We start from the raw sequence: 23,169 nt of genomic DNA, 5'->3' as shown, positions 1-23,169 counted from the left end.
CCAAAAATTACTGCGGGGAACTCTGTAAGGAAGCCGCAACATAAGTCTGTCCTAAGATCTTACACTAATGCTTCTGTGTGCTCTGTGACAGCAGATAAGACCAGCCCCTCATTTCCTTTAGAGACTTGTTGCATACAGTCTTGTGCAAGGAATTATAATGTATATTTGGTAGAAGATAATGCGATGCAGATGTGAGAGATTTTGCATTGATGCATTGACAGAAAAGGTAGAAAGTTTTCAGCCTACAGAAAATTATAGCCTGTTAATTGTTGTTTTTGCAGCCTTACAAATGTTACAAAATTACGATGTTGCTCTTTTGTATTGAATTGTGGGTAAACGTTTGCAAATGTTAATTTTATATGATCGGAGATGAGGCGGAGCGATTAAGAAAAAAAAAAAAAAAACACCAAGCATTTTGAAAGTGCAATCGACCCTCAATCTGACTCTGAAGCAGATATGTGAAACAAGGTCATGGTTTTGATGTCTGCCTCATTCAGGTAGCGCCCTATTTTAGATCTTTCTATTTGAAAACCTCATAATAGAAGATTACAGCACACTTGGATACTTAAATATAATGTCTATTGAAAGGTTTTAATGTTGCTCTTATATATTTTGTTTTATCTCTCTTTTTTGTGTTGTTCTTAAATGCTCTGATTTTACTGCATTTTATTTTGTTGTATTTCTCTATTGTTGCATCAACATTATATGGCATTGCATTCTGGGAAAAAACCTTGCAACTCTGATTTTGAAAGGTGCTTTAGAAAAACAGTCTATTATTATAATTGAATGTAATACAAACTGATTCATGTCTTGTTTTTGTAATGTTCATGTTGTGAGATGGGTCACACAGATACTGGTATTGAAAATATGCAGCTCTTTATATTGCAGACTGCAACAGTCAGATTTTTTGAAAGGACTTTCTTAAAACTGGAGTTCAGATTTACCAGACAGCTTGTATTAATTGATGAAAAAAGTAGCCATGTGCACTTACAAAGAAGATGTATGATGCAATACATCGAGATGCGTCAAGACGCACCAAGCAACATTGTGCATTTGAATAATTGATGGGCGAATCATGATCTAATTTTGAGGCCAGTGAAGATTCACACGTCTAACATCAGGCAGGGCCAACACCAGCATAAAGAACCCATGCCTACATTATTAAATTACCACAAGCGTTGGCATAGCAACAAACGCGGAAATTATAAACCCAGTTATCTCTGACAAATGAGGTTGCCAGAGTTCAACTACATGCATTTGTTGTTTATGATAAGATCCAGGCTTTGGGGCACAGAAGCAGCACACACATCAATGCTTCTTGTCTAATAAGCAGTATGATAACAGTCTGTCCCATCACAGCCTGAACAATGTTTTCCAGATCTCAGGTTTGCTCTGCCCCCTCTCTTACAAAGGAAAAAGTCTAAAATAGAACATTTCCCTTGCACTGCCCTCAGACGTGTGCCCGATATAAAAGCTGCAGGGATGCTAAAAATATTACTTTTGGACGTGAATATTCAAAAGTGCAGGTATCTTTGTTGGCCTCTGCCCTTTGTTCCACCAAGATGCGTCTGAAACTTCCCGTAGTGGATGTAGTTGTCTATGACCTCTTACAGTTATCATAGCCCATGTCTGGCCTGAAGCCCATTCAGCTATCTGAACACTATAAAAAGTGCTTTGTCAAATGAATGCTGAAGGAAGGAACCTCACGAGGGAGATCTAACAGCTTCTGTTATAATCAGTAGTCAGAGGTTAATCACCTTAAAGGAGCTTGGTGGCCTGTGGACAGACGAGATGTACAAGAAAGAAGTACAGGTCATTTCTGGTCCTCTGAGGCATCCATAAACTCTGTGAGGCTCTATATGTGTGTGTGTGTGTGTGTGTGGGAGTTGTGGAGAGGGTCCAAACTACTCTGTATGTGCACATGATGTGTTCAAGGACCCAGGCAACCCTGAAGCATTTTGTTCTTAAACACTTGGTTCAATGTTAAGTGCACCACAGCAGAATTCAACATAGTTTAGCCCCGAATCAGCATCTCAAAATGTGCTGATTCAAAGCAGTTGTCAAACGTCATTCAAGGTCTGTCAAAGAGGTCTGCCTCAATAATGTGCAGATATAATAAAAATGCTGCTCACTTTGGTGTTGACTACACTGTCTGTGTAAGAAAAATTAATCTTACTGTTGACTGAAGTGGAGATTTCAAGAGCACTCAAGCTGAACTGCCAAACAGTTGGATAACACGCTTAGCAGTCCCTGAAAAAGGCAAATTCACATAAGAGAGTTGTTCCCCATTTCCAGAAAACGCAGAGGCAGCAAAACCTTCAACATGACTGACCCAGAAAACCCTTCAAAACTTTAAGAGGATGCTGGTTGATTTGAAAGAAAACGAAAGTAAACTCTACACAGGGTTATTGGGAAGTTTCTGATGATCCATATCATTTGCAGAACTTCGTTGAGGTTAGGGTTAGGGTTAGGGCTTTACCATGCTGCCCTAGGGCTCAGCATGGTAAAAAACACTGACACCTCGGTGCCTGATGGGGCTGTAATATTAGACGATGACATCTTTGGGGCCTAGTAAAAAAGCTGCTTGCTTGGCATTAGCTTTTCTCTGAAACTTCTATCAAAGACAGATCCCAACATACTGTGTATCAAACTATAAATAGCAGAGCTCAGAGAATGACAGACTGTCAGAGAAATGGGACATTAGACTAAAAAAAAAGGATATTAACCCTAAGAAAAAACGTTAGAAAACCCGGGAGGCCTTGTACTTGTGTAGGAAAATGACAAAGCGTGTGGCAGTGACAAGAGCCAAAACACTCCAGGACATGGGCCTGATCTCCAAACTCTAAGATGAGTGAGAACATTGAGAGTGAGAAAGATTAATAGGAAACTCGATGAAATAACACCAATGTTGAAAGACGCTTTTGAAATTCTCTACTCCCTCCCCTACATACAGTCCTCTGTTTTCAAGATGATGGCAGTGATCCTCCCCTGAAAGCGAAATTTCATAACCAAAAGAGAGTACTTTAAAAGGAGGTTGAAATGGTTCATTACCAACCAACAGTAACCACCAGAAAAAAAAAAGATATATCAAAGCTGTGCTCTGTTATCAGGCAGAATAGAGACTTTTATCAGCCTTTTATGCTTAAACTTCAACCAAAATGAAAGTAAAGCATAGCAGTTTAATGTGAATGAGAATTGGAAAGACATGTAAGAAAGAGTACAGACAAATAAATGCAGATAAACAAGACAGACAGGCTCGTTAAAAAAGAAAGACTGCAAAAATATGAATGTGATTTAGTTTGAATGCCTCACAAGAGAGCATAATTAAACTGTGATGATGCTCTACAACTGCCCAATTACCAATACTTTTCTATCAACTGTCAAGAAAGAATCTTCTCTCTTCACACAGTACCATTTTCAGAAAAAAAGAGTGCTCATTACACAACAGCCTATTTGCAAAAAAAAAAAAGACACTACTGCACAGTGTGTGTCACCATTCTGATGGACATGCTTGTTTTCAACCTGTTACCTACCTTAAGCAGCTATCCGGGGACATCACTTTAACAAGCTCCTCCATATTAAAAGGAACCAGCTGAAGTGTTTCAAGCACCCACTGTGAATGCACCTACAGTATACACTGCTGACACCAAACGCTGTGGTTTTCTGAACGTGCAACGATGAACACTGAAACCAAAACATGATACTTCCTGTGCCAATGGGAGGCAGATAACTTTTTTTTCTCTCACTGCCACAGGAAACACCTCAATGCTGTCTCAGAGATTTTGTATTTGGGTAGTTCATGATACTTATTCCCTTTAACAACATGTCAAGATGTGGTGCCTTGAGATTAGAGCCTTTGTGCATGTTTGCAGGATTCAACTAGTGCTTACACAAAATGCAATATGCTTGGTCAGCCCCAATTTCCACTTACTGAATCACCACAAAAGAGAGAACCACAAACACTCACATGTCAACACATGTTTATAGCTCTCCACTTAGCACATCCCTAAGGACCACAATCCATTTTCCAACAGTAGCACAGTCCAAAACAACACTACAGCCGAGTGATGAAATTTCTGTAGAAGGTCTGCTGATGACATCAATAACTGTAAGCATGGATTCACTGCATGCTGGTCGAAAAGAAATCATAGACTCAACCACAAGGAGACTATTCAAAAAGGTCCAGAGTAAAATCCTGCACATCTTTTTAGAGAAGGAGTTAGGCTCTTCATAGTAAATTTGAATGTGTTTTATGCATGTCTTGGCACCAGTTCTGAGGAATAATGTTTCACTGAGAGATACATCGCAGATTCAAGAGGTATGTTTTACGACATGTGTCCTTAATTGACTTTCTCAACCTGTCACAGTCAGCCATAATTCAGATTTTTTGGCTCCATTAGCAGTTAAGACCTCCGCATGCCATAAAGCCCAATAAACACCTGAAAATGTGGTTTGAAAAAGAGATGTCTTATTTTTCCTACCCCATCGTTTAATCCACTGCACTTACACACTTATTAAGACCAGAGCACCTAGGGGTGCACCAATAAAATGAAATACACATTAAAGGGATATTCCGGTGTAAATTTAATCCATGTTCTAACACACCGTGACACCGAGTAGGACTCCTCCTCGAGAGATAAAGTTTGCAGACTGCTAACTAACGTAGTTTTAGCATCCTCAGAAACGACCGCACGGCAACAATACACTGCAGTAAATGGGTCCAAGTATAAAACCGCCATCAAAAAGCCACAAATAATGCTCAGCACAGCACCAAACTTCAGCAACATTACAAATAGGGTCCCAGCACATATTTCGTTGCCGGATTTGTTGGAAAAGATAAACAAAACTCCCCTCCAGCTGCAGTTCCACAGCTCAATGATTATCATTACTGCTGGACTCTACTGCACTCGGTAATCGACTCACAGGGCTTCCCCACAACAAGGAGGCTTCTCGGGTGGTGAGTTTTGTTGATCTTTTCCAACAAATCCGGCAACTATATCAAATGTTTGATGCCTCAAAATACTTGCTGGGACCCTATTTGTAATGTTGCTGAAGTTTGGTGCTGTTCTGAGCATTATTTGTGGCTTTTTGATGGCGGTTTTATACTTGGACCCATTTACTGCAATGTATTGTTGTCATGCGGTCGTTTCTGAGGATGCTAAAACTATGTTAGCTAGCGGTCCGCAAACTTTATCTCTCGAGGGGGGGTCCTACTCGGTGTCATGGTGTGTTAGAACATGGATTAAACTTACACCGGAATATCCCTTTAAACATGTAGTAAGGCAAAACATTTTGGCCAAAAGGTGACAAATATATTTATAATTATTTCGACAAATTTCGAATAAATTATATTTTACTGTGTAGCTTGATGTACATGTACAAACAGATGTAGCTTCCATGCTTCACCTCTTTTATGACCACATCTCAGCAGCTTGGGGATTGTAGAAAATTCTGTTTCCCAAAGTGATTGTATTAAAACTTGAGACTCCATGTGTCACATCAACCAGAACTGCATTATAAACTCAGTAGCATGCACACTGCACAGCACAAACAATCGACATGTTTGTTTTCAGCACCTATTCACCAATATAACCAGCAGTTTTTAGAATGTCTAGAGGCTCTCATCTCTGCTTACATGAACATTGCTTCAAGGCTTGACCTTACATCGAGTGCAGATTCATTCAAGGGACAAAGGATACACCTGGAGTATGTTGATAAAAAACACAGAAGCTGCCTTTTCACCATTTCCTGTGGTGTGATCGAATGTGAGCAAAATCTGTGTAAATCTAAATGTTTACTTGGCGTCTTTGCCACAAAGAAATCTTGAAAAGGTAGCCACAAATGCATCATTTACTCGCAGCATTCTGCACCATTACCACAACATTGTCATTGCCCACTTTACAGATAGGTGTAATGGTAATACAACTTCTAAACACGATCAAGGCATCATATTCACAACCAGTAAATGCAAAATCCAAAGTTAACAGTGCTTCGTATGTGCTTGGTGCTCAAAAGAGTCCAGAAACTCCATGCCATGCAAGCATGATGCTGCCAGGGACTTACTGGGCATTGGTTGAGTCCATACTGTACTCCTCTTGATACCTGGATACAGTAAGCATGGACACAGATAGGTACAGGTTAGGAGAGAGTGGGATCAAGGAAGCAGGAAAGGGAAGGAGAGGGGAAGGAGCAAGAAAAGGATGCCACTCAGGATGCCTCTGCAGTTTTCTTTTTTTTTTTTTTTTTTTTAAATTGCATCACTTGCATCTTGAGACAGAAAGCAACCATTTCCTAACTTTGGGGAAGAATATGAACACAGTTTGTGCAGCAAGAAGAACCAAGATGGAATCTGACACTTGATGTAAACTAGTTGTAGGGATGGGTGATCTGACTGAAAAATAGAATTATGATCCATTTAATCATACTCATTCAATCCACAATCCAAATTTCACAGTTTTGAAATAGAAGTAAGAGGACATTAAATCCTGCAGTCTCAAAGACTTGATCACCGGCCCCTAGCTAGTTAATACACCTTTTGGAATAACATAAAACATAGAAAATACTCAGGACATTGGTTCAATCCATTTTGAATGTCTCCAAAAGTTTTACCAAATCCCATTTGAGCAGTTGCTTCTTACTGCACATGGCCTACTGTGAAAACAGTTCCACCAAGGAAGTAAATATAAACATTTACAGTTGAAACTGTATCTAAACTTGATTGGAAATACAAAATGTATTTCTGAGCTATTAATTCACAGGGCACATGCAAGAAGAACCCTACACATTGAGTTCATAAAAAAGAAAAATGCGTCAGCTGATAAAGGAACAGATGGGACACTTAATGCAAACCACAGGGAATCAGTGGACACACCCTCTGGGTCACTCTCAATGGTTGCCATATTGAGATGACCGGGGAGAAAATGGAAGTGTGTAACACTGAGGGGACTGACGGACAGAGAGACATACCCAGATATTGATTTTAATGACTGACAGGAGAATAGTTTAGGAGGTCAAAGGTTTAACACACACACACACACACACAAACACACGCGCGCGCGCGCAGAACAAATTGACTTGTGCACTCTATGGCTATGACTTCCTTTGGAAACCAATTACTGAAGCTGAACCACAGATTTGTTCTGTTGCAAAGAATAAAATAGACCATAATGTAAACACGTTCATTTGAAATATTCTAAAAATTGCAAATGAAATCAACCTCAGAGGAACAGATAACACAGCACAAAGAAGAGGGCTGAGTCAGAAGCACACACAGACATTGTGATTCAGGCAGTAGACTTTTATCACAGTGGACAGTTTAACTTGTTATGACTAATAACATAATGGCTGCCTTCCCTTTAAGAGGCCTGGTGGGGCCATCACTGAGGTTACTAGTTACATTAGTGCCTTTCCTGCTGTAATGAATGCAACATCTGCCGTGTAAAGGTCCAGTAAATACGGCAAAGGGATGAACCAAGATACAAGAGGGCGCAAGAACAAAGCTTTTGCACCAGCGGTTCTTGTTTTGTGCACTATTCTTCAGAAAACATCTTATCTGACCCTGTAGTGTAATAATTCAGTTCGGATAGAGTATTATTTATTGATTTTACCTTTATCCCAGTATCCTTAAAAGCCAATTGATTAAAATGACCATCTTATCATCTTTGTTTGGGATTCAGTTAAACAATGTATGAAAGTTTGATCTTGCCAATGCCCTTAACAGTGCTTCATAGTTAGTTGCCATTAAATTTGGTCTAGTATTACAACACTCATTAAGGTTTATATTTATTTCAACCGGATTGACAAACATTGACAACATGTGTCTAATACAGAACATTTGCATTTACTGTATAAGTTTTGATCCAAATTCTTCAAAAGCTATGACTCATACTGTCTTTTTCATATATTCTATGACATTCTGACATGACTGCATAAATTGAGCATCTCAACTTTAAATGTAACCTACAGTAATGCTTTCCGAAGCTTAAAATCATTGTAAACTGACTAATTAATTCATTTAGTATTTTGTCTATTGGTTTCTGTATTGTTCTTTTTATTTCTTGTGAGTACACTGTAAGTCTGGGGAGTAAAACGCCTTCAGTCTCCAATGTAAAGCACATCTAAAAGTATCAGCAAAAGTAGGTTGAAATCCCTTTAAAGCTAATAAATGATCAAAACCCCTCAAGAGTGCAAAGAAGAAAAGCTGACGGAGTCTGCGTTGTAAGAATGTCATTACTTTGCAGTTTCGGGCATAGTAGAAACGTTTCTGACATACACTGATTGTGTCATCCCATCTATGCCTTTCGAAATGGACTGGTGGAGCGTCCATTAAATGCAGGAAGTTGCTTGGTCACAAGAGACGACCTGTGCAATTCCTGTAATTAATCAACAACCATTTGCCATCTCAACAACAGAGCACAGCTGATTATTGCAGTCTCCAGCACCAAATCAAATCCTCAGCTCCATGACCGTCAAATTGCTTGTTGGCACTAGAAGAAAGACCACGGTGTTCATTCAGATTCAACTTTGTAATGTCACTGGATTCACGACAATCTATATTGATGTTTTCGAAACTGACATTTGTCATTCACTAGAGGCTCTTGCCTGTGAATGAATTTCATTTTATATGAGGTTTTTTAGTTGTTGAATGAAAGAGTTTCACAATTTTAGAAGCCAGATTCAATTTTTAATTCATTTCACTGTAAAGATAAAACAGAAAAAAAAGATGGGTTGCCAGGCACTTTGGACATTTATTTGTGTGGAAACAGCCACCTCCATTAGGGAATATCTAACAGACTGATTTACTATTCGTGGCAGAGCAACGCATCACATATTTTCCAACCAATTCACTTGTAATGACCATTCACTACCCACCAAATGTCACTAAAAGTTATTTCAGAGGTGAAATAAAGCAATTAGGAGATGATTAGTCTGCTAATCAGGGTTACTGTACATAACAACAACAAGACCAGCTCCTCTGCTGTGATCTCACTGTCCGTTTAGTGGCTCTTTGACAACACTTTAATGAGCAATAAAGATGCTATCTGACTGCTAAGAGCTTCAGCAGAATAAAAGCTAAGATAAACAAGGGCTCACTTTGCCTCCATTAGCTTACAAGCCAACTCTGATCCTTCCTCTGCATCTTCATCAAAAACCAGAAGAAACGAAGAGTCCATATTTTAGTTAGCAGCGGTTAGCATCAGGTTACCCTTCACGTCTTAGCCCAACTGTGAAATACACACAATAAAGAAGTAAATAGAGTCTCACCTCTTTGCAGCAGATCTGGAATGACACCCATGAGCTGAGCTCCGGAGACAAGAAGTGCAAAATGACCAAAGGATGCTTTCAATCACATTCCCTGATCTGCCTCAAGGACTGACTGATATACAGTGGGAGGGCCTTCTGCACATGCTCCATCGCTGCAGCAATTTCAAGGACAAATGGGATTTGTAGTTTCCGATCTCTCTCTCACCTGCATCGGGAAGCATGCCAACATTTCCTTCCATACCTCAGTTGACATACTCACATGCCACAGAGGCAGCTCAAGTTCTGTCCAAAAATACGACTACTCAGTTCTAGCACAGTAACTTAACACCTTGTTAGGAAGCCACTCTAACAGCACACATACAACAAGAACAAGTATACAACAACAGAACCCTGCCCTGTTGCTTAATTATTCTGGCCACATTACTGATCTGTACATACACAACAACATCAACACCTACATATGGTATTCTTCCATTCTCACAGAAAATATCTGTTCCTGACTGGCTGGCAAGTGTCCATTAAAAACTTATAATAGATCACCTCACACACAGTTTTGGTCGACGGCTTAACCCCCGTTCTAAACCGGTCTGCAGGTATATTAAACTTCAGGTAACCATAGCAACAGCAACTCTGTACCTCTTGTGCTATGCTACATACTCTTACTTCTGAAACATGACCCAATCAGGTGTTGAAATAAGCAAACATTTAAGGACTTTTTCTTTTTGCCTCTGGCCAAGACAAAAACATTATAGAACATAGTTGACTTGTACTGGCAGATCACACGTCACACATTATTTTTGTACATCAGAATTCCTCATTATATATTATTTATTTACCACTAATTACTTATTTCTTACTTAATACTAATTATTTAATTTCAACTTTAACTTATGACATAAATGTAACATAAATGTCTCAATCAGAATTTAACATTAACACTACAGTTTTAACACATTTGTAATAAGTACAGGACTGCTTGAGTAATACACCAATATATATCACGAAACAATAAAACTCAGCTATGTCTTTTGTATCTCTGGTTGTATCAGATCATTATGGCCAATGTTGCAAACCAATGAGCAGAACTGTTTTGTGGCTACTAGACTTTCCATATAAATGTTTGCATCGGTGTAACTACGTTCCATTTTTTGTCAGGTATTTAATTCACTGGATGGGCTACAAACATTGTGTTCCTTCTGCCTGTTAATGCTCGAATTCCTGCACAAAATGAGAAATGTACTTTCTTTTTAGTTTTCTAGATCCCATTCAAATCAATATGATTATGAGAACTTTTGGATATGTTACAATCTCATGAAATATGTTGATAGAAAACTATACTGATGCACTTTGTTAATGCTCTAATCGTGTGCATGTTACTGATGACGTAATTGTGTACCAGGGATTCATCAGAAATATTACAGGCTCACTGGTAACAGCCTTATAATTAGCTATCTAGTGAGAATATTATCCAATTAGAGTGCAGTCCTTCCTTTCCCTGCATTCCACTCAGATTTGAAGGTCTGTGTTGGAGCTAATCGGCTCTCTGCACAGCCCTGGTTGTGAGTCTTTTCTTGAGCATGAGTTAGATTTAGTTCAGTTGACATCCAGAACCTACTGTGTGAGCTCCTTGGTTCGGTGTCTTTGCTCATTTTATCCCTCATTCTCACATTCTTAAAGCCCCCTAATTGATTCTCTGCTAACTGATGCTCTCAAGAAGCAGGAGAAGGAGTGTAAGGCGATGGGTTTGATTGATTTTTTGGCCTCTGCATGGACTCAAGTGCTACATAAATACAGTATACACTTGCTATATACAACACACAGCCAAACATAATCACAGTATCTCAGTGTTACAGAGACTTAATTAAAGGCCTCTAGGATTCCCTTAGATCGATTCTCCTGATGTCTTTTTAAAAGTTCATTTTGTTTGAGTGCAAGCATTGCAACCAGAGCACTCGTTATTTTCGAGTTTCTTCTCTCGAGTGCACTGCTGACAGATTTCATCTTCCTGGTTTAATGAACAATAACGATGGACAACATGTAATTTACCTCAAGGACCACATTAAAACCCCTCATTAAACCGCTGGTGCTCAAATCAAAATGAAAGCATAATTGTTCTGTGAAAACGGGGTGCTATGAATAAACAGATGAAGGGGAGGAGGACTTTGGCTGTAATTGTAGAACATTTCACTTTCTTGTTGCACATACTGCTAGTATGTAATTGAGCAGTAATCGATTTGAAAAGAATGTGTAGAAGAAATTAACTGGAAAGCTGATGGATAAAACATCCACTGATAAAAAGCATACACAATATCATGCATTAACAAACAATAATAAGGCCAACAGCATCAGACTAGAGATGATGAAAGAGGAGTAATCTACATTCATCCTTGTCTTTGACTACTGCTGACAAGAAAACAAATTCTAATGTACAGTATTGGGGAACCTCAACTTTGTGATAAAGACTTTACAGGATATTCACAGTTTTATTTTTCACCCTTAAATCTAAATTATGGCATGCGATGCATCATGCACTGCACCATTTGAAGAGAACAACTGCTTCAAAGAGTCTGCAGTGGGATAACAAAAAGGCGTGTGGGAGTAGAGTAACCTAAATAAGATGCCTTTGATGCACAGAAGAATTAACCAGCAAATTCAGCAAAGAGTATTTTCATAAAATCTGTGTGAAGGCTCAATTGGTTTAATAAGGTTTCTTTTTTAAACGTTAAAACAATTTTGAAGGAATTGCTGTACCGGTCTTGAGGAGAACTACTATATAAATGAATAAAGCAGTACAAAGCCTTTTGTGGCTCCAGAGGAAGCTGCATGTAATCTGACAAAGCGCATCCAGCACACTGTAGGCAGTGAAGGTGCCAAGTTCTGAAAAGGAAGAATGTGTGGAATTATAAAGTTGACAACAATGTTATAAGAGTAAAATACTAGATTTGTGGACTGCTTGTCAAAACCTGGAGCCCACAATGCAACAATGACACTGAGTGACATCACTGGAGGCAATTTGTCATATTACATGCAGCTTCCTCAGGATCCACAACAAACTAAATTGTTTAAAATTGGTGGAGTTACCCTTTAATTTACCAGTAACTGATATTCTGGGCTGAGGAGAGGTGCCTTTAAATATGACTGCAGATAAATCGCAGAGACTCCTCCCGATCTCTCCTAAAAAACCTACACTAATCCACTCCTCTGCTTGATCTAGTGGCTAATTGTCTAAAGCACATATCATGTACCCATTATAGCTTGGCTTCACATCCTTAAGCAGGCTTTTGATACATGATATCTCCCTCGGTGTCGCAGATTTTCCTAATCCATTTAATTTAAATTAAAGGAAGAATTAAAGATAAAAACATAAATAAAAAAAAATGAATTATTCAATCAATCCATTAAAGCTTCAATCAAACAGTGGACAACATGAATGGCCTATGACAAAGTCTGCTGTGTAGCTTTGACACTGAGATGGCGTTGCTGACTGCACAAGACTTAAGGATAAAAAAACACAAGTTCTACAACCAGAAGTGGTTCTGACTGACATGTGTTAAGCTCTGTGGAAAGCTCAGTGTTGCTGAAACATCAGCAAATATGAAGTCTCTGTTGCATATCAATCACATAATCAATCCAGAATCCCAGTTTTTATAAAGTGGCTACTCTGTTGGCCTGTATCCAAAAAATCATCCTGTGTAATAAACTGGTGATGCCTCAATGAGAATGTGGCTAACACTTCCAACTTCACTGCACACCAAGAGGCAAAACCAAATGTCTGTTACTCAAACAGATTTTCCTCAGACAGGCAATGTGGTGGCATGGCTGTATGAAGCCAAAATAAATCTGCATGAATCTGTCTGTTTTGACCACATCCTGTGTTTAAAAGATGGTCAATCCCTCTGTTCTTGACAATCCTCCAAGTCTCATTTGGCCTCTTTACTGCCTTCAGTCAATAGTGTATAGACGATCCTGTATACACAATTATAAAAAGGGATTCCCAAGTGGTGTAAATTATTCAGAAATAGATTAACTCTTTATAGGCCGCTTTGCACGATGGGTCAGACTATTGATTCTGTCACTCCTCCCCTCCACATCTTCTTATTCTCTCAAGCCAGCTGGACACAAATCCCACGCTGATCACATTTCAAAACCAAGAAAGCGCTCCGATTCCCGACAACATCCTCTCAGCCTGCAGGGGACAAGCAGGAGATTGGTGTGGACTTCAGAAATATAACAAAACCTGTTATTTTGTTGTTTCTGTAAGCAGAGTGACAAGAGTGACAACCCAAGGCAAGCCTTTTTATTTAAACTTCTTATCAAAAGTGCCAATCTAACCCTTCTTAAAAGGTCAAAGTGTTCAAGTCTGGATGCATTAGGTTTAACTGCCTCATCCATTTGCAGACATTGTGCATTAGATCCTCATACAAACAGTCTGGACTGGCAGTAAAGCCTCAGTCAACATAATTCAGCTTCTTAAAAGCGATCAGCGGCCAACCTGCTCTCAGTTGTCAACTGACTAAGATATGATCACTCTAACAGATCTGCAATCATCATTAAAACAAACTACAGTTTACCAGCAACACCATGAGCTTCGTCACCTCCGTCACTGTCATCACTGCACCTGTCACAGTGAATGTTCGTTATTCCTTATTTTTTGATGAGATCTTTGAGCTGCGCTGGCTTCTTTGCCAGCATCATCACTTATTGTTTTAATGTCAGTGTCTTCCCTGTACAATGTTTTCATGATCGCTGTCTAATGCTGATATTTGATGGCATTTATATAGCATTTTGAATGAAAACAGATAACCGATGAGCACCTGCTTCTCAAGGCCAATACGTAAGGGACAATGTATAGAATGGCGGTCACTATCGGGAAAATAAGTCCTGACAGAAAGAACCGGACCCCGACGCGAAGTGTTCTATACATTATCCCGCTTATTACACGGTTACTTGCCAACACGAAAAAAAACCTTGACACTGTGTGTCTTTTTACAATTTATTTGTCATGCCGTTTCGCTTCTCCCTCTTTGCTGCTTTCCTCTCTTTTTCTTTTCTTGACCGGTCACGACAACTCAGCCTTTTGCCAAGAGTTGAAATCACCGCATTTCCAAGAATATTAAAGTTAATGTGAAACTCATTAAAACTAGTGGCCTAGCAGTACGTTTTTTCGATATTAAGTAGACTATAGATCAGCTGATGTTGCTTAGCGACCGAGGACGCTGGGGTGAAAAGTGACCGGACTACTTGCGGAGCAAAGATTTTAGAGCGCGGAGTGCTACGAAATACGTGAATCAGAGGCAAAAAGGCCACTTTCCTTGACAACGGTCAAATATGCTTAGCAGTAATTGACCATCGAACATTGGGGAGGCCTATTCATGTGAATAGAGCATTCTACAGCATTAACAAGAGCCGTGTAATAATGTTTAGATAACTGATGACCCGACAGTTTCGCATTTTAATGAAAAAGTACTTTCTTTTCTTACCTGAGGGTAAGAAACTCTACGAAGAAGTAAGGAAAGGTGAATGATTTAATATCTCCTACAATTTTTCCCTCCTCTTGGAACCCTTGCGGATGCATATCCTGCTATGCTTGTTTATTGGCGGATCGCAAACCAACTGTATAGGCCTGTACCGCCACCTGCTGCAGTTTCTCCTCGGTGGCAGTTTTCCATCATCGCTGACAGGTGGCATTTGCTCCACGTCCATCCCTGTTGAGTGTTTGTTCTAGTGCTTTAATGATTTCAGCACTGATATTTGGTTTACTTTGTTCTCATTGTGGTGGTCCACGACTCCCGAAAATTAATGTAGAGGAAACACTGTATTGTATCAGAGTACGTAGATGCTGTGCCTCTTAAGTCCATAGAAGCAATGTGGCAAAGTATTATTGTCTCTATTCACTGGATATAATTTCACAGATACCAATAATCAGCAGGTAACATACATTTTCCAATATCAGGCCAATAAATTAGAGGTGCACTGCTTGTGTTGATGTTTAACCTTGTTAATCTATTTGCCTGATATCTACTGTGCATACCTAAAATTTAATGTTCCATCCTCAGATAATACATACCTATCATGAATAATCGACTAATCTATCCTATGAGTCAATGGCTAATAATTAGCTACAAAAACCTGACTGTTTTGTCCTGTAAAGCTCAAATCTACATTTATCATTAGCAATGATGCAAACATCAAGTCAAGAGTCAAGAAAAGGCAACTCAATATGTCTTGAAATCTTTGTTTTTGCATTTTTAACTGAACAATTACAGTAATTGCATTGAATAGAACAGTAGGATTTGCATAGTAGGATGAACAACATTTGAGAAGTGACAGCTTTGCATTCCAATTATCATCATCATCTTATAGGTGCACGTGATGAAAAGTAGTAATTACGAACCTTCATCACATTATTGCAATTTCAAACTTTACATTTATTGGCAAAAGTGCAGGATATTTCTTTTATTTCCTCCTAACTATTTCCTAAAGAAGAAGAAAAAAATCAATATGACCTCTGTGCTATGAGTATAGGCTAGCACTGTCATCTCTGTAACACATAATCCTGGCAGGTCTTTCATCCACAATATAGCAGCTAAGATCAAGACAATTTGCCCCAGGAGAAAGTCTTTCAGGCGTCTGCATCCAGTTTGCTGTTGGATTGTGTTGATAGATACATACATACGTATACCATTTAAAAGTGCTTGTGTATTTGTGTTGGACAGTTCTCTCAATGGGTCTCTATTATTGATGGGAAATTTGAGCTGCTCATGAGGAAGGAAGCAAGCATGTTATTAATATTTAAATCGACTTTAGAGGGAAGAGCCTCGGAGCTATGATTTAAGTAATAATCCCTTGTAATTAGCCAGATTATTCGACTACATTTTTGCATCACGTATAATAATAAGACTATTTTTGACAACTCGACATTCTGTATGGCAAAGATGTGTCACATTTCCCCCCCCTTGCCATTGTTGTCGATTTTGTTATTGAGTGTGATAACTAAAGAAAAACAAATCAAAGATAAATGCAACAGCAGACGTTCAAAGATTCCAGATTTCTGTTCATACCAAAAAAGATCAATTCCCTCAAGTAACTACTGACATGAAAAATGTGTGCTGTAAATACTGAGGGGTGAGAACACACTGCACCACCATCGTATTGGCTGTGCAGTGGTGTCTGAAACACTGCCAAAGAAGCGAATCTCTCTTTTTTCGGCCAAACCAACCTCATATAACCTGCGGGTAAGAGTCCCAATCTGAGCTTCAATGCCAGCGTTTCTGCAGAGTGCTTCTGTCTCACTGAGAGGGGGAAGAAAAACATTAAGTCTCCCTCAGTTGTTATAGGTTGAGCCCATTTTGCTCACACCACAATCTAATTTGTCTACCAAATGATGGGAGAGTGTCCTGACGATGAAGGCATTTTCTATTAAGTGATGCAGACGTGCTGAAATACAATGTAGCCTTTTTTTTTAAACACACACACACACACACACACACACACACATATAAATACATAAACGTACGTCAACATAATCTCTCCTGTGGTTTGCATTTAAATTCCATCCATCAATCTGTTCATTTCATGTCTAAAATAACTTCAGCCTTGAATGCAGTCCTATAATAAGACTGTTGCCACCTTAATGAAAACATCAGGATTCGTAAAATTGTAATGGGAATGCAGCATGCTCTGAATTATGTAATCACTATACACTGCAGCCATAAATTGAATCCCAGTGATGCTGAGAGAAGAAATGATTGACGGCAGAGGCAATCATTCAGCTATCTGTCGTGAAACTGAGTCATAAAGAGGCACACTGCTGGTGTTAATGTTTAACCCCGATGGAGAAAATATAGCCTGTATCACCCGACGCTAAACGATCATGTTACAATTCACAGGTGGACAGATTCAATGCTAATGATTTATCGCGGAGCAACTTTTGAGTATCATTACAAGCCAAGTTATCAGGAAGACTTCGTGCACCCTGCGCTCGAGGCATCATGTTATTTTCTCGGATGCTGCATGTGCGCAAGGCGAGCTGCGTTCAGAAAACATGCGACTTCGTTGCGGATCTGCGGCGGCTACCTTTGGCCGGCATCGCTCCCGAAAGAGCCCATGGTCCGGAGAGGACTGGAGGGGTTGACCCAGGTGGGTTCGGGGGTTTTCTGCACCTCGGTCTTCACGTCTGGGTCGATCTCCGAGGGAGAAGGCGTCAGCTTAGCGCCCGCCATGGCTCTCTGCCTCCCCGGGTGCTACCTCCAGAAGAGAGCGGCCAATACGCGTCCTTCTCTTGCTGTCAGAACACGGCGGGCTCACTCAGCGACCGACGCCGCCGGAGAAAACCGCATCCCCGGTTCTGTCACTGGTGTTGCGCGAAGGCGGAGGGGGGGCGTCTCCCTCCCTGCCGCATCACGGGGTCCTCAGACACAGTGAAAGGAGCATCAGCTCGTCCTCCTGCTTATCGAGAGCTCCTCCATCCCTGATGGAGATGTGAGGTCCCCGTGCGTCTTAGATTCACGCGTCGTCACGATGCAACGTCAAGCGCTTGGCCAACCCAACGGGCTCCCCAACTGCTTACATAACCGAGGATGGACAAATGTAATGATCCGCGATTCCTATCGATCAGACAGACGCGCCACTCATCATTTTCATCACCTGCTCATCATGTGGTTTGTGAAGATGTGGACGGCTCAGATAATTCAAAAAGTTGCTGGATGGAAGATCATGTCAATCAAGCCGACAGCACGGTCTAGAGAGCTTCACTACTCAGCTCCCTTGAACAATCGTTACCCACACACATCGAGTGATGAGACGCCACAGACAAATGAGCAGGTGGCTTTTAGACAAACAAACAGCTCATGGCATGATCACACCTGTTTGCATGGAAACACACGTGACTCTGGGTGTACAGCCTGCATGAGACATAATGTTACACCTGCCAATTAATGTCAGTTCTTCAGGGACATATCATGTCAAGGACTGCAACACAAGAACATTTGTTTCTTCTTCCTTAAATGTAAGGATTTGCCACTTTTTTGTTGTTGTTGCATTAAAGTCTTTTTTAAATAAAGTATTTTAGATCGTTGGTTGGACAACAAGTAATTTGTAGATGTCACTTAATAATTGTGAAAATAATCAGTGGGTTAAAGCTGCTGTAAGCCTCATTTTCTTTAGAAAATAAATCTTAAGTAGCTCTATATTCCAGTAATAATGATGATTATATAGTGTTTGGTCAGTTCCCCATGTCTCTCCTCCTGCTCATGCAGTAAAGGAGAAAGGCAGTTCTCTGGTACCCCTGTCCACTTTATCCAATCTGGACAGAGCACTCCACAAAGAGGTGGTTTTGTCTGCTTGTGGGTAAGGGGGGGTGGCGCAACACCACTAAGAGCAGTGTTAAGCAATAAAGGAAACAATCATTAGTTGCAGCCCTAATCTACTCTCATAAATGTATTAAATAATCGTAGGAATTCTGCATATTTCCAATCCAGCACATTTCTAAAGCGGCCGTTACACTTTCTATCTATGAAGTGAATGCAAACTGTAACAGGCAAAGATACACAATGAAACATGTGGGACAGTCCCTTTTACAAAACACAAAATCCTCTTTCAATTGTACTTTTCAAAAAGCCTGTTTGGTTTTAGTGATTCACTGTGACAAAGAGCTGCAGCATGTCACAGCACACATCAGACAGAGGGTGGGAAACAGCCCTCTACCAGGCTACCGCTAACATAACAGTCAGTTCAACTTAGGGTGCATCCATTAGCCGTGGGTCATCTGTTTTCTATTCTGTCTGACGTGCAGGCGTTTGGAAAGTGGGAGAAAGTGGAGCACCATAACGATCATGCAATTTGAGGAGAATATCAAAGAAACTGGATCACGAGGAATACCTCCCTACTGTAAGTTGCCATGATGTATAAGCTGTTGGCAGCACACGCGTTAAAGAACTTCTGAATTTAACTCAACATGAGATGGGTCAGTAGCCTTGCAGCTGATTTTTTTTACATTAGCAACCAGGAAGCAGATTGTAAAACAGGTCAAAAGACAATGCATGGATTCTCCGAATGTGTCTCCCGCTGTTTCTTAGTTAGAATATTTTTGCCAGCTTATAACATTTGAGCCCGACATGAATTCAGAGCAGCGATTTGAAAAGGCCAGCTCATATTTCTCATCTCCTGTTTATGATCCAGATCTACAGATAGGCATGTGCTTACACAGGATGCAGTTTATTTCTAATGTAGCCAGAGCAGCCACATGAGCTGAGCTCCCATTAGTAATGCATTTAGGAAACACATAATACAATCTACATTCAGTGCACATGGCATTTTGAGTTCAGCTCCAGGAAACACATTAAATTATCTGTTGATAGAAACCTTGGGATTAGAGAGGTGGACCTGTGAAGAGCGAGTTGCATAATTAATCCTGAAAACAGTCAGGGTTAGTAGCTTGCTCAAATGTATCTTTATTTTCTATTACTATCTTTTATATTTTTGGGGTTTTTTTTTGACCTCCTGGGAAGAAGCAGCTCCTGATATAAAACAGACTCTAGTTGTAGTGATTATCCCCAAGTTGTCAATGTGTGTGCAACAACATGGTTGTAAAAACATTGATGATAATATTGTGTATGCTTTAAGTCAACTTTCTCTGTTTAAAATAACTATACTGGTATTCTGCACCCTCCCTTCTACCCTAATTGCAAAAAAAACATTCTCCAGCAGTTAAAACTGTAATGCATTTTATTGGTCGGGCAGATTGGGATTGCTTTAATTCAAGATTAATAACGGTTACCAATATTAAAGGGGCTCTGTGGAACTCTTGCATTGTGCTGGAAGCCGGTCATTAGTTTATGCACTGAATATGTCAGCCAGGCAACCGAGAGAAACAGGGAAGGTCTAATTTTTCATGCCACGGTACAATTCGTTCACACAGGGCCAATAAAAAGTGATAAATACATGTAAATTGTTGCAAAGAGCCCCTTTAAGGAGTAAACTATTCTGATATCGATATATTGGCCGAAGTACTCCAATTCTTTGCCGTGATCCTTCAAATGTGGTTAGGCCTTGCAACAAAGATATTTAACAGACTCAGGATATTTGACGGTTTAACAATGACTTACTGTCTAAAATGACATTTTTGCATTGAAGCAGTGAACTTAAATTACCCCAAGCATCTTTATCTGCACCCTTATTTCTTGAAAATATTTTTTTTTAACATTGGCACATATCAAACAACATTTATGCAGATACGGGTTTATATGAGAGGCCAATATCGACTGAAATATCAACAAACCATTATATTTAAAGTATTTAAGAAAAGAACATTTAAAAAGTGCTCATCACAATTTCCCCGAGTTCAAAGAGACGTTTTCACATCGTTTCTTCTGTCCAAACAACAGTCCAAAACCTAAAGACTCTTCATTAAGCTATCCTAAATGACAGAAGGATAGAAGAAAAGCAGAACATTTTTGCATTTAAGAAAGTGGAACCAGCCAATGTTTGACATTATTGCTTGAAAAATTAGTGAAACCAGTGTTCTGCAATTCTGCATGTTTTAGAAGTTTCCCATCACATTCAATTAAAAATGATGAACTCGTCACAAAGCTCTGCTGAAATCTGATAGTTACACATTCATTTGAATCAGGTGTGCTTGAACAAGGAACCACCTAAAAGCAGGTTGAAGAAGGCTGACTTAAACAATTAGGCCTAATCCATTGTAAAAAAATAGTAGGCAACCAGTTTCTTTTAATCAACAAATCAATCAAGTCAATCAAATTTGCCACTGTATTTATGGCAAAAAACAATATGCTGATCAAAGTACAATTTGGTATTATTTAATGATGAAAAAACAGATTTCTTGAGGAGACAATGTCTGTTCTGTAAGTGCTTGCGGGGGTATGGACCGGGTTCAGTTGAGTGCACACAATATCAAAGTCATAAAAAAGAAGCAAATTAATGCACTGAGGTGGAAAGATGACATATGCCAGAGAATGATAGCAGAAAACAGGTGCTGAGGCACATATTTGAGCACAGAGACACTGTGTGGTGAAGTAGAGAACTGCAGCCCGTGTGAGTCTGATCTGATAACAGCAGCAGTAAGAAAACACAATGTGCTACAAGAAACGAGCACCAGCCAGTTCCGACCTATTGCACTGTAGAGCTAATGACACAGATGGCAGTATAGCCCTCGGTTTTCTATCCAGTGAATGAGGTCGTACTAATGTAGCACCCTTGAGCAAGCTTCTCAACCTTTGCACTAGCTTCAAGTACATTAAAACAAGATGTGAGGAACCTGCAACCTCCCACCCAGAGACAATTTTGACAAATTATGGTATAATGAGGCAAAAAATAAGTGTAAATCAGTGACAGTGATTTCACATTTCTGTCTATTTTTCAGTTGAAATAACCAAGACTGAATCCAGGGATCTGCATTGATTTTCAGCTTTAAAACATGATTAAAATTTACATTAATTAAACACTGGCTCAATATTAGTTGCCAGCTCATACTTCATCTTGCCAGACATGAATTTAGAATACATTTAGCTATTTAGAGCTGGTTAATATTTCTCAGCTCTGGTGAATGATTCTGATCTTTAAGGCATGTTCTTACAGGATGCAGCTTATTTCTTTTGTAGCCAGAGCGCTGGAACCTTTGCAGAAACCCCCAGCTTCCAACTGACTGACTCCAGCTTCACATTAGGCATTTAGATTCATTATTTCAGGCTCAAGCTGGAATTTGAGGGGGGCAGTAATATGCAGGGATGTAACACACAAAGAAAGAGCACTGCAGTGAAGCCTATTAGCTGAGCTTGGGGTATAGATGGTGAAGCATTCCTCTCTGAAATGCTTGGCACATACACTTGAATAGATTCCAGATTCTGCAAGATGTGTAACTTCAAGCCAGGAGAAGAGAGAAAAAAAGGAATCTGAGTTTTGAGAGCTGACAAATGCTACACTGTGTCATAGAGCCACTGGTGTCACACTGAAAATTGTAGGAAGAGGCGGTGAGGACATTTCTCAAATATATATGATCATATTGCTGTATGAAAAATATATAAGAGCTAATTTACATAGGTTTGACATAGAGACGTACATGAGAAGTGACAGATTTCCTTTTCTTTGACTATAATTTGTGAACTTAATGTGCCACGTAATTTTTAAATTCTTGGTGAGCAACCAGGCCTCTCCTCCACAGCAAGAAGCACCACCATCATTGGGCGCGCCTCAGCTTCATGCTCCGTGCTGCAGATGGGCATCGAGAGCTGTGATAAAGCTTCCTCTGTCAAAACAAATTAAGGCAGTGAGCTGGTGCTGCTGTGGGCGAGCTGTCTGTCTGAGCACAGCATAGCCAGGGAGGAGGAAGAAGTCTAGCCGATGCCACTGGCAGGCTACACACAGGAGTGTACACACGCACTCCATCAGCGCGCACGCACACACGCGGGGATGCTTTTGCTCGACGACTGCGGTTTTGCCAAAGGCTGTTTTGTGCAAAAGGTTTCAACTACTCATTTAATGGTCACAACCTTGTTGTTATCTGCCAAAAATGAACATATCTGGGTGAATGTTCACTTGTGAACAATGAAACTGGAACAGCAAATGTTTTATTCAGAACAAAAGAAAACAAAATGTAGTCTAATTTTCTGAGGGCATTAAATAATTCCTTTCGATCTCTTACATGTACCTAGATCAGAGAGTCTCTGTTGAAGCCTGACAAAATAGTACTTCAGTGTGTGCAGAAAAATGTGCAGCACTTATACGCTTTGCCTTCCAATGGGCTCTTTTTCGGTGGTTTCAGACACAAATACCATTTCCCTCTGAAACTTCTCAGGAAATATGTAGTCTTTTTTATTAGGCCATGTTCAACAGCTTCATGAATAAAAGAACAGTTCCCAGCATTACACTGCACCAGAAAGCAGTGAT

The 23,169-nt window shown here is 39.9% G+C and overlaps 1 protein-coding gene across 24 annotated transcripts in view; it reads right to left on the bottom strand.

Annotated features, from left to right (window-relative positions):
- Nucleotides 1-23,169, bottom strand: part of kcnt1b (potassium sodium-activated channel subfamily T member 1b) — an 81,111-nt gene that overhangs the window by 38,976 nt on the left and 18,966 nt on the right. For 17 of the 24 annotated variants that reach the window (XR_003984115.1, XR_003984116.1, XR_003984114.1 and 14 more), the window contains exon 4: nt 6,064-6,102. The exons of 4 other annotated variants lie outside the window; for them this stretch is intronic. Coding sequence is in view for 16 of the 20 variants with exons in the window: in XM_030417665.1 (XP_030273525.1) it covers nt 6,064-6,102 (39 nt within the window). In the remaining 4 variants the exon portion in view is untranslated. Of the gene's footprint in view, nt 1-6,063; nt 6,103-9,264; nt 9,349-17,340; nt 18,099-23,169 lie in introns of those variants that run through there. 3 more of the 24 variants (XM_030417672.1, XM_030417676.1, XM_030417675.1) reach the window with 3 other exon arrangements.

Source organism: Sparus aurata, chromosome 5 (assembly GCF_900880675.1).
Source record: "Sparus aurata chromosome 5, fSpaAur1.1, whole genome shotgun sequence".
Taxonomy (NCBI): domain Eukaryota; kingdom Metazoa; phylum Chordata; class Actinopteri; order Spariformes; family Sparidae; genus Sparus; species Sparus aurata.
The sequence above is the reverse complement of the archived record's forward strand: the minus strand, read 5'-3'. Positions and strand labels throughout refer to the sequence as shown.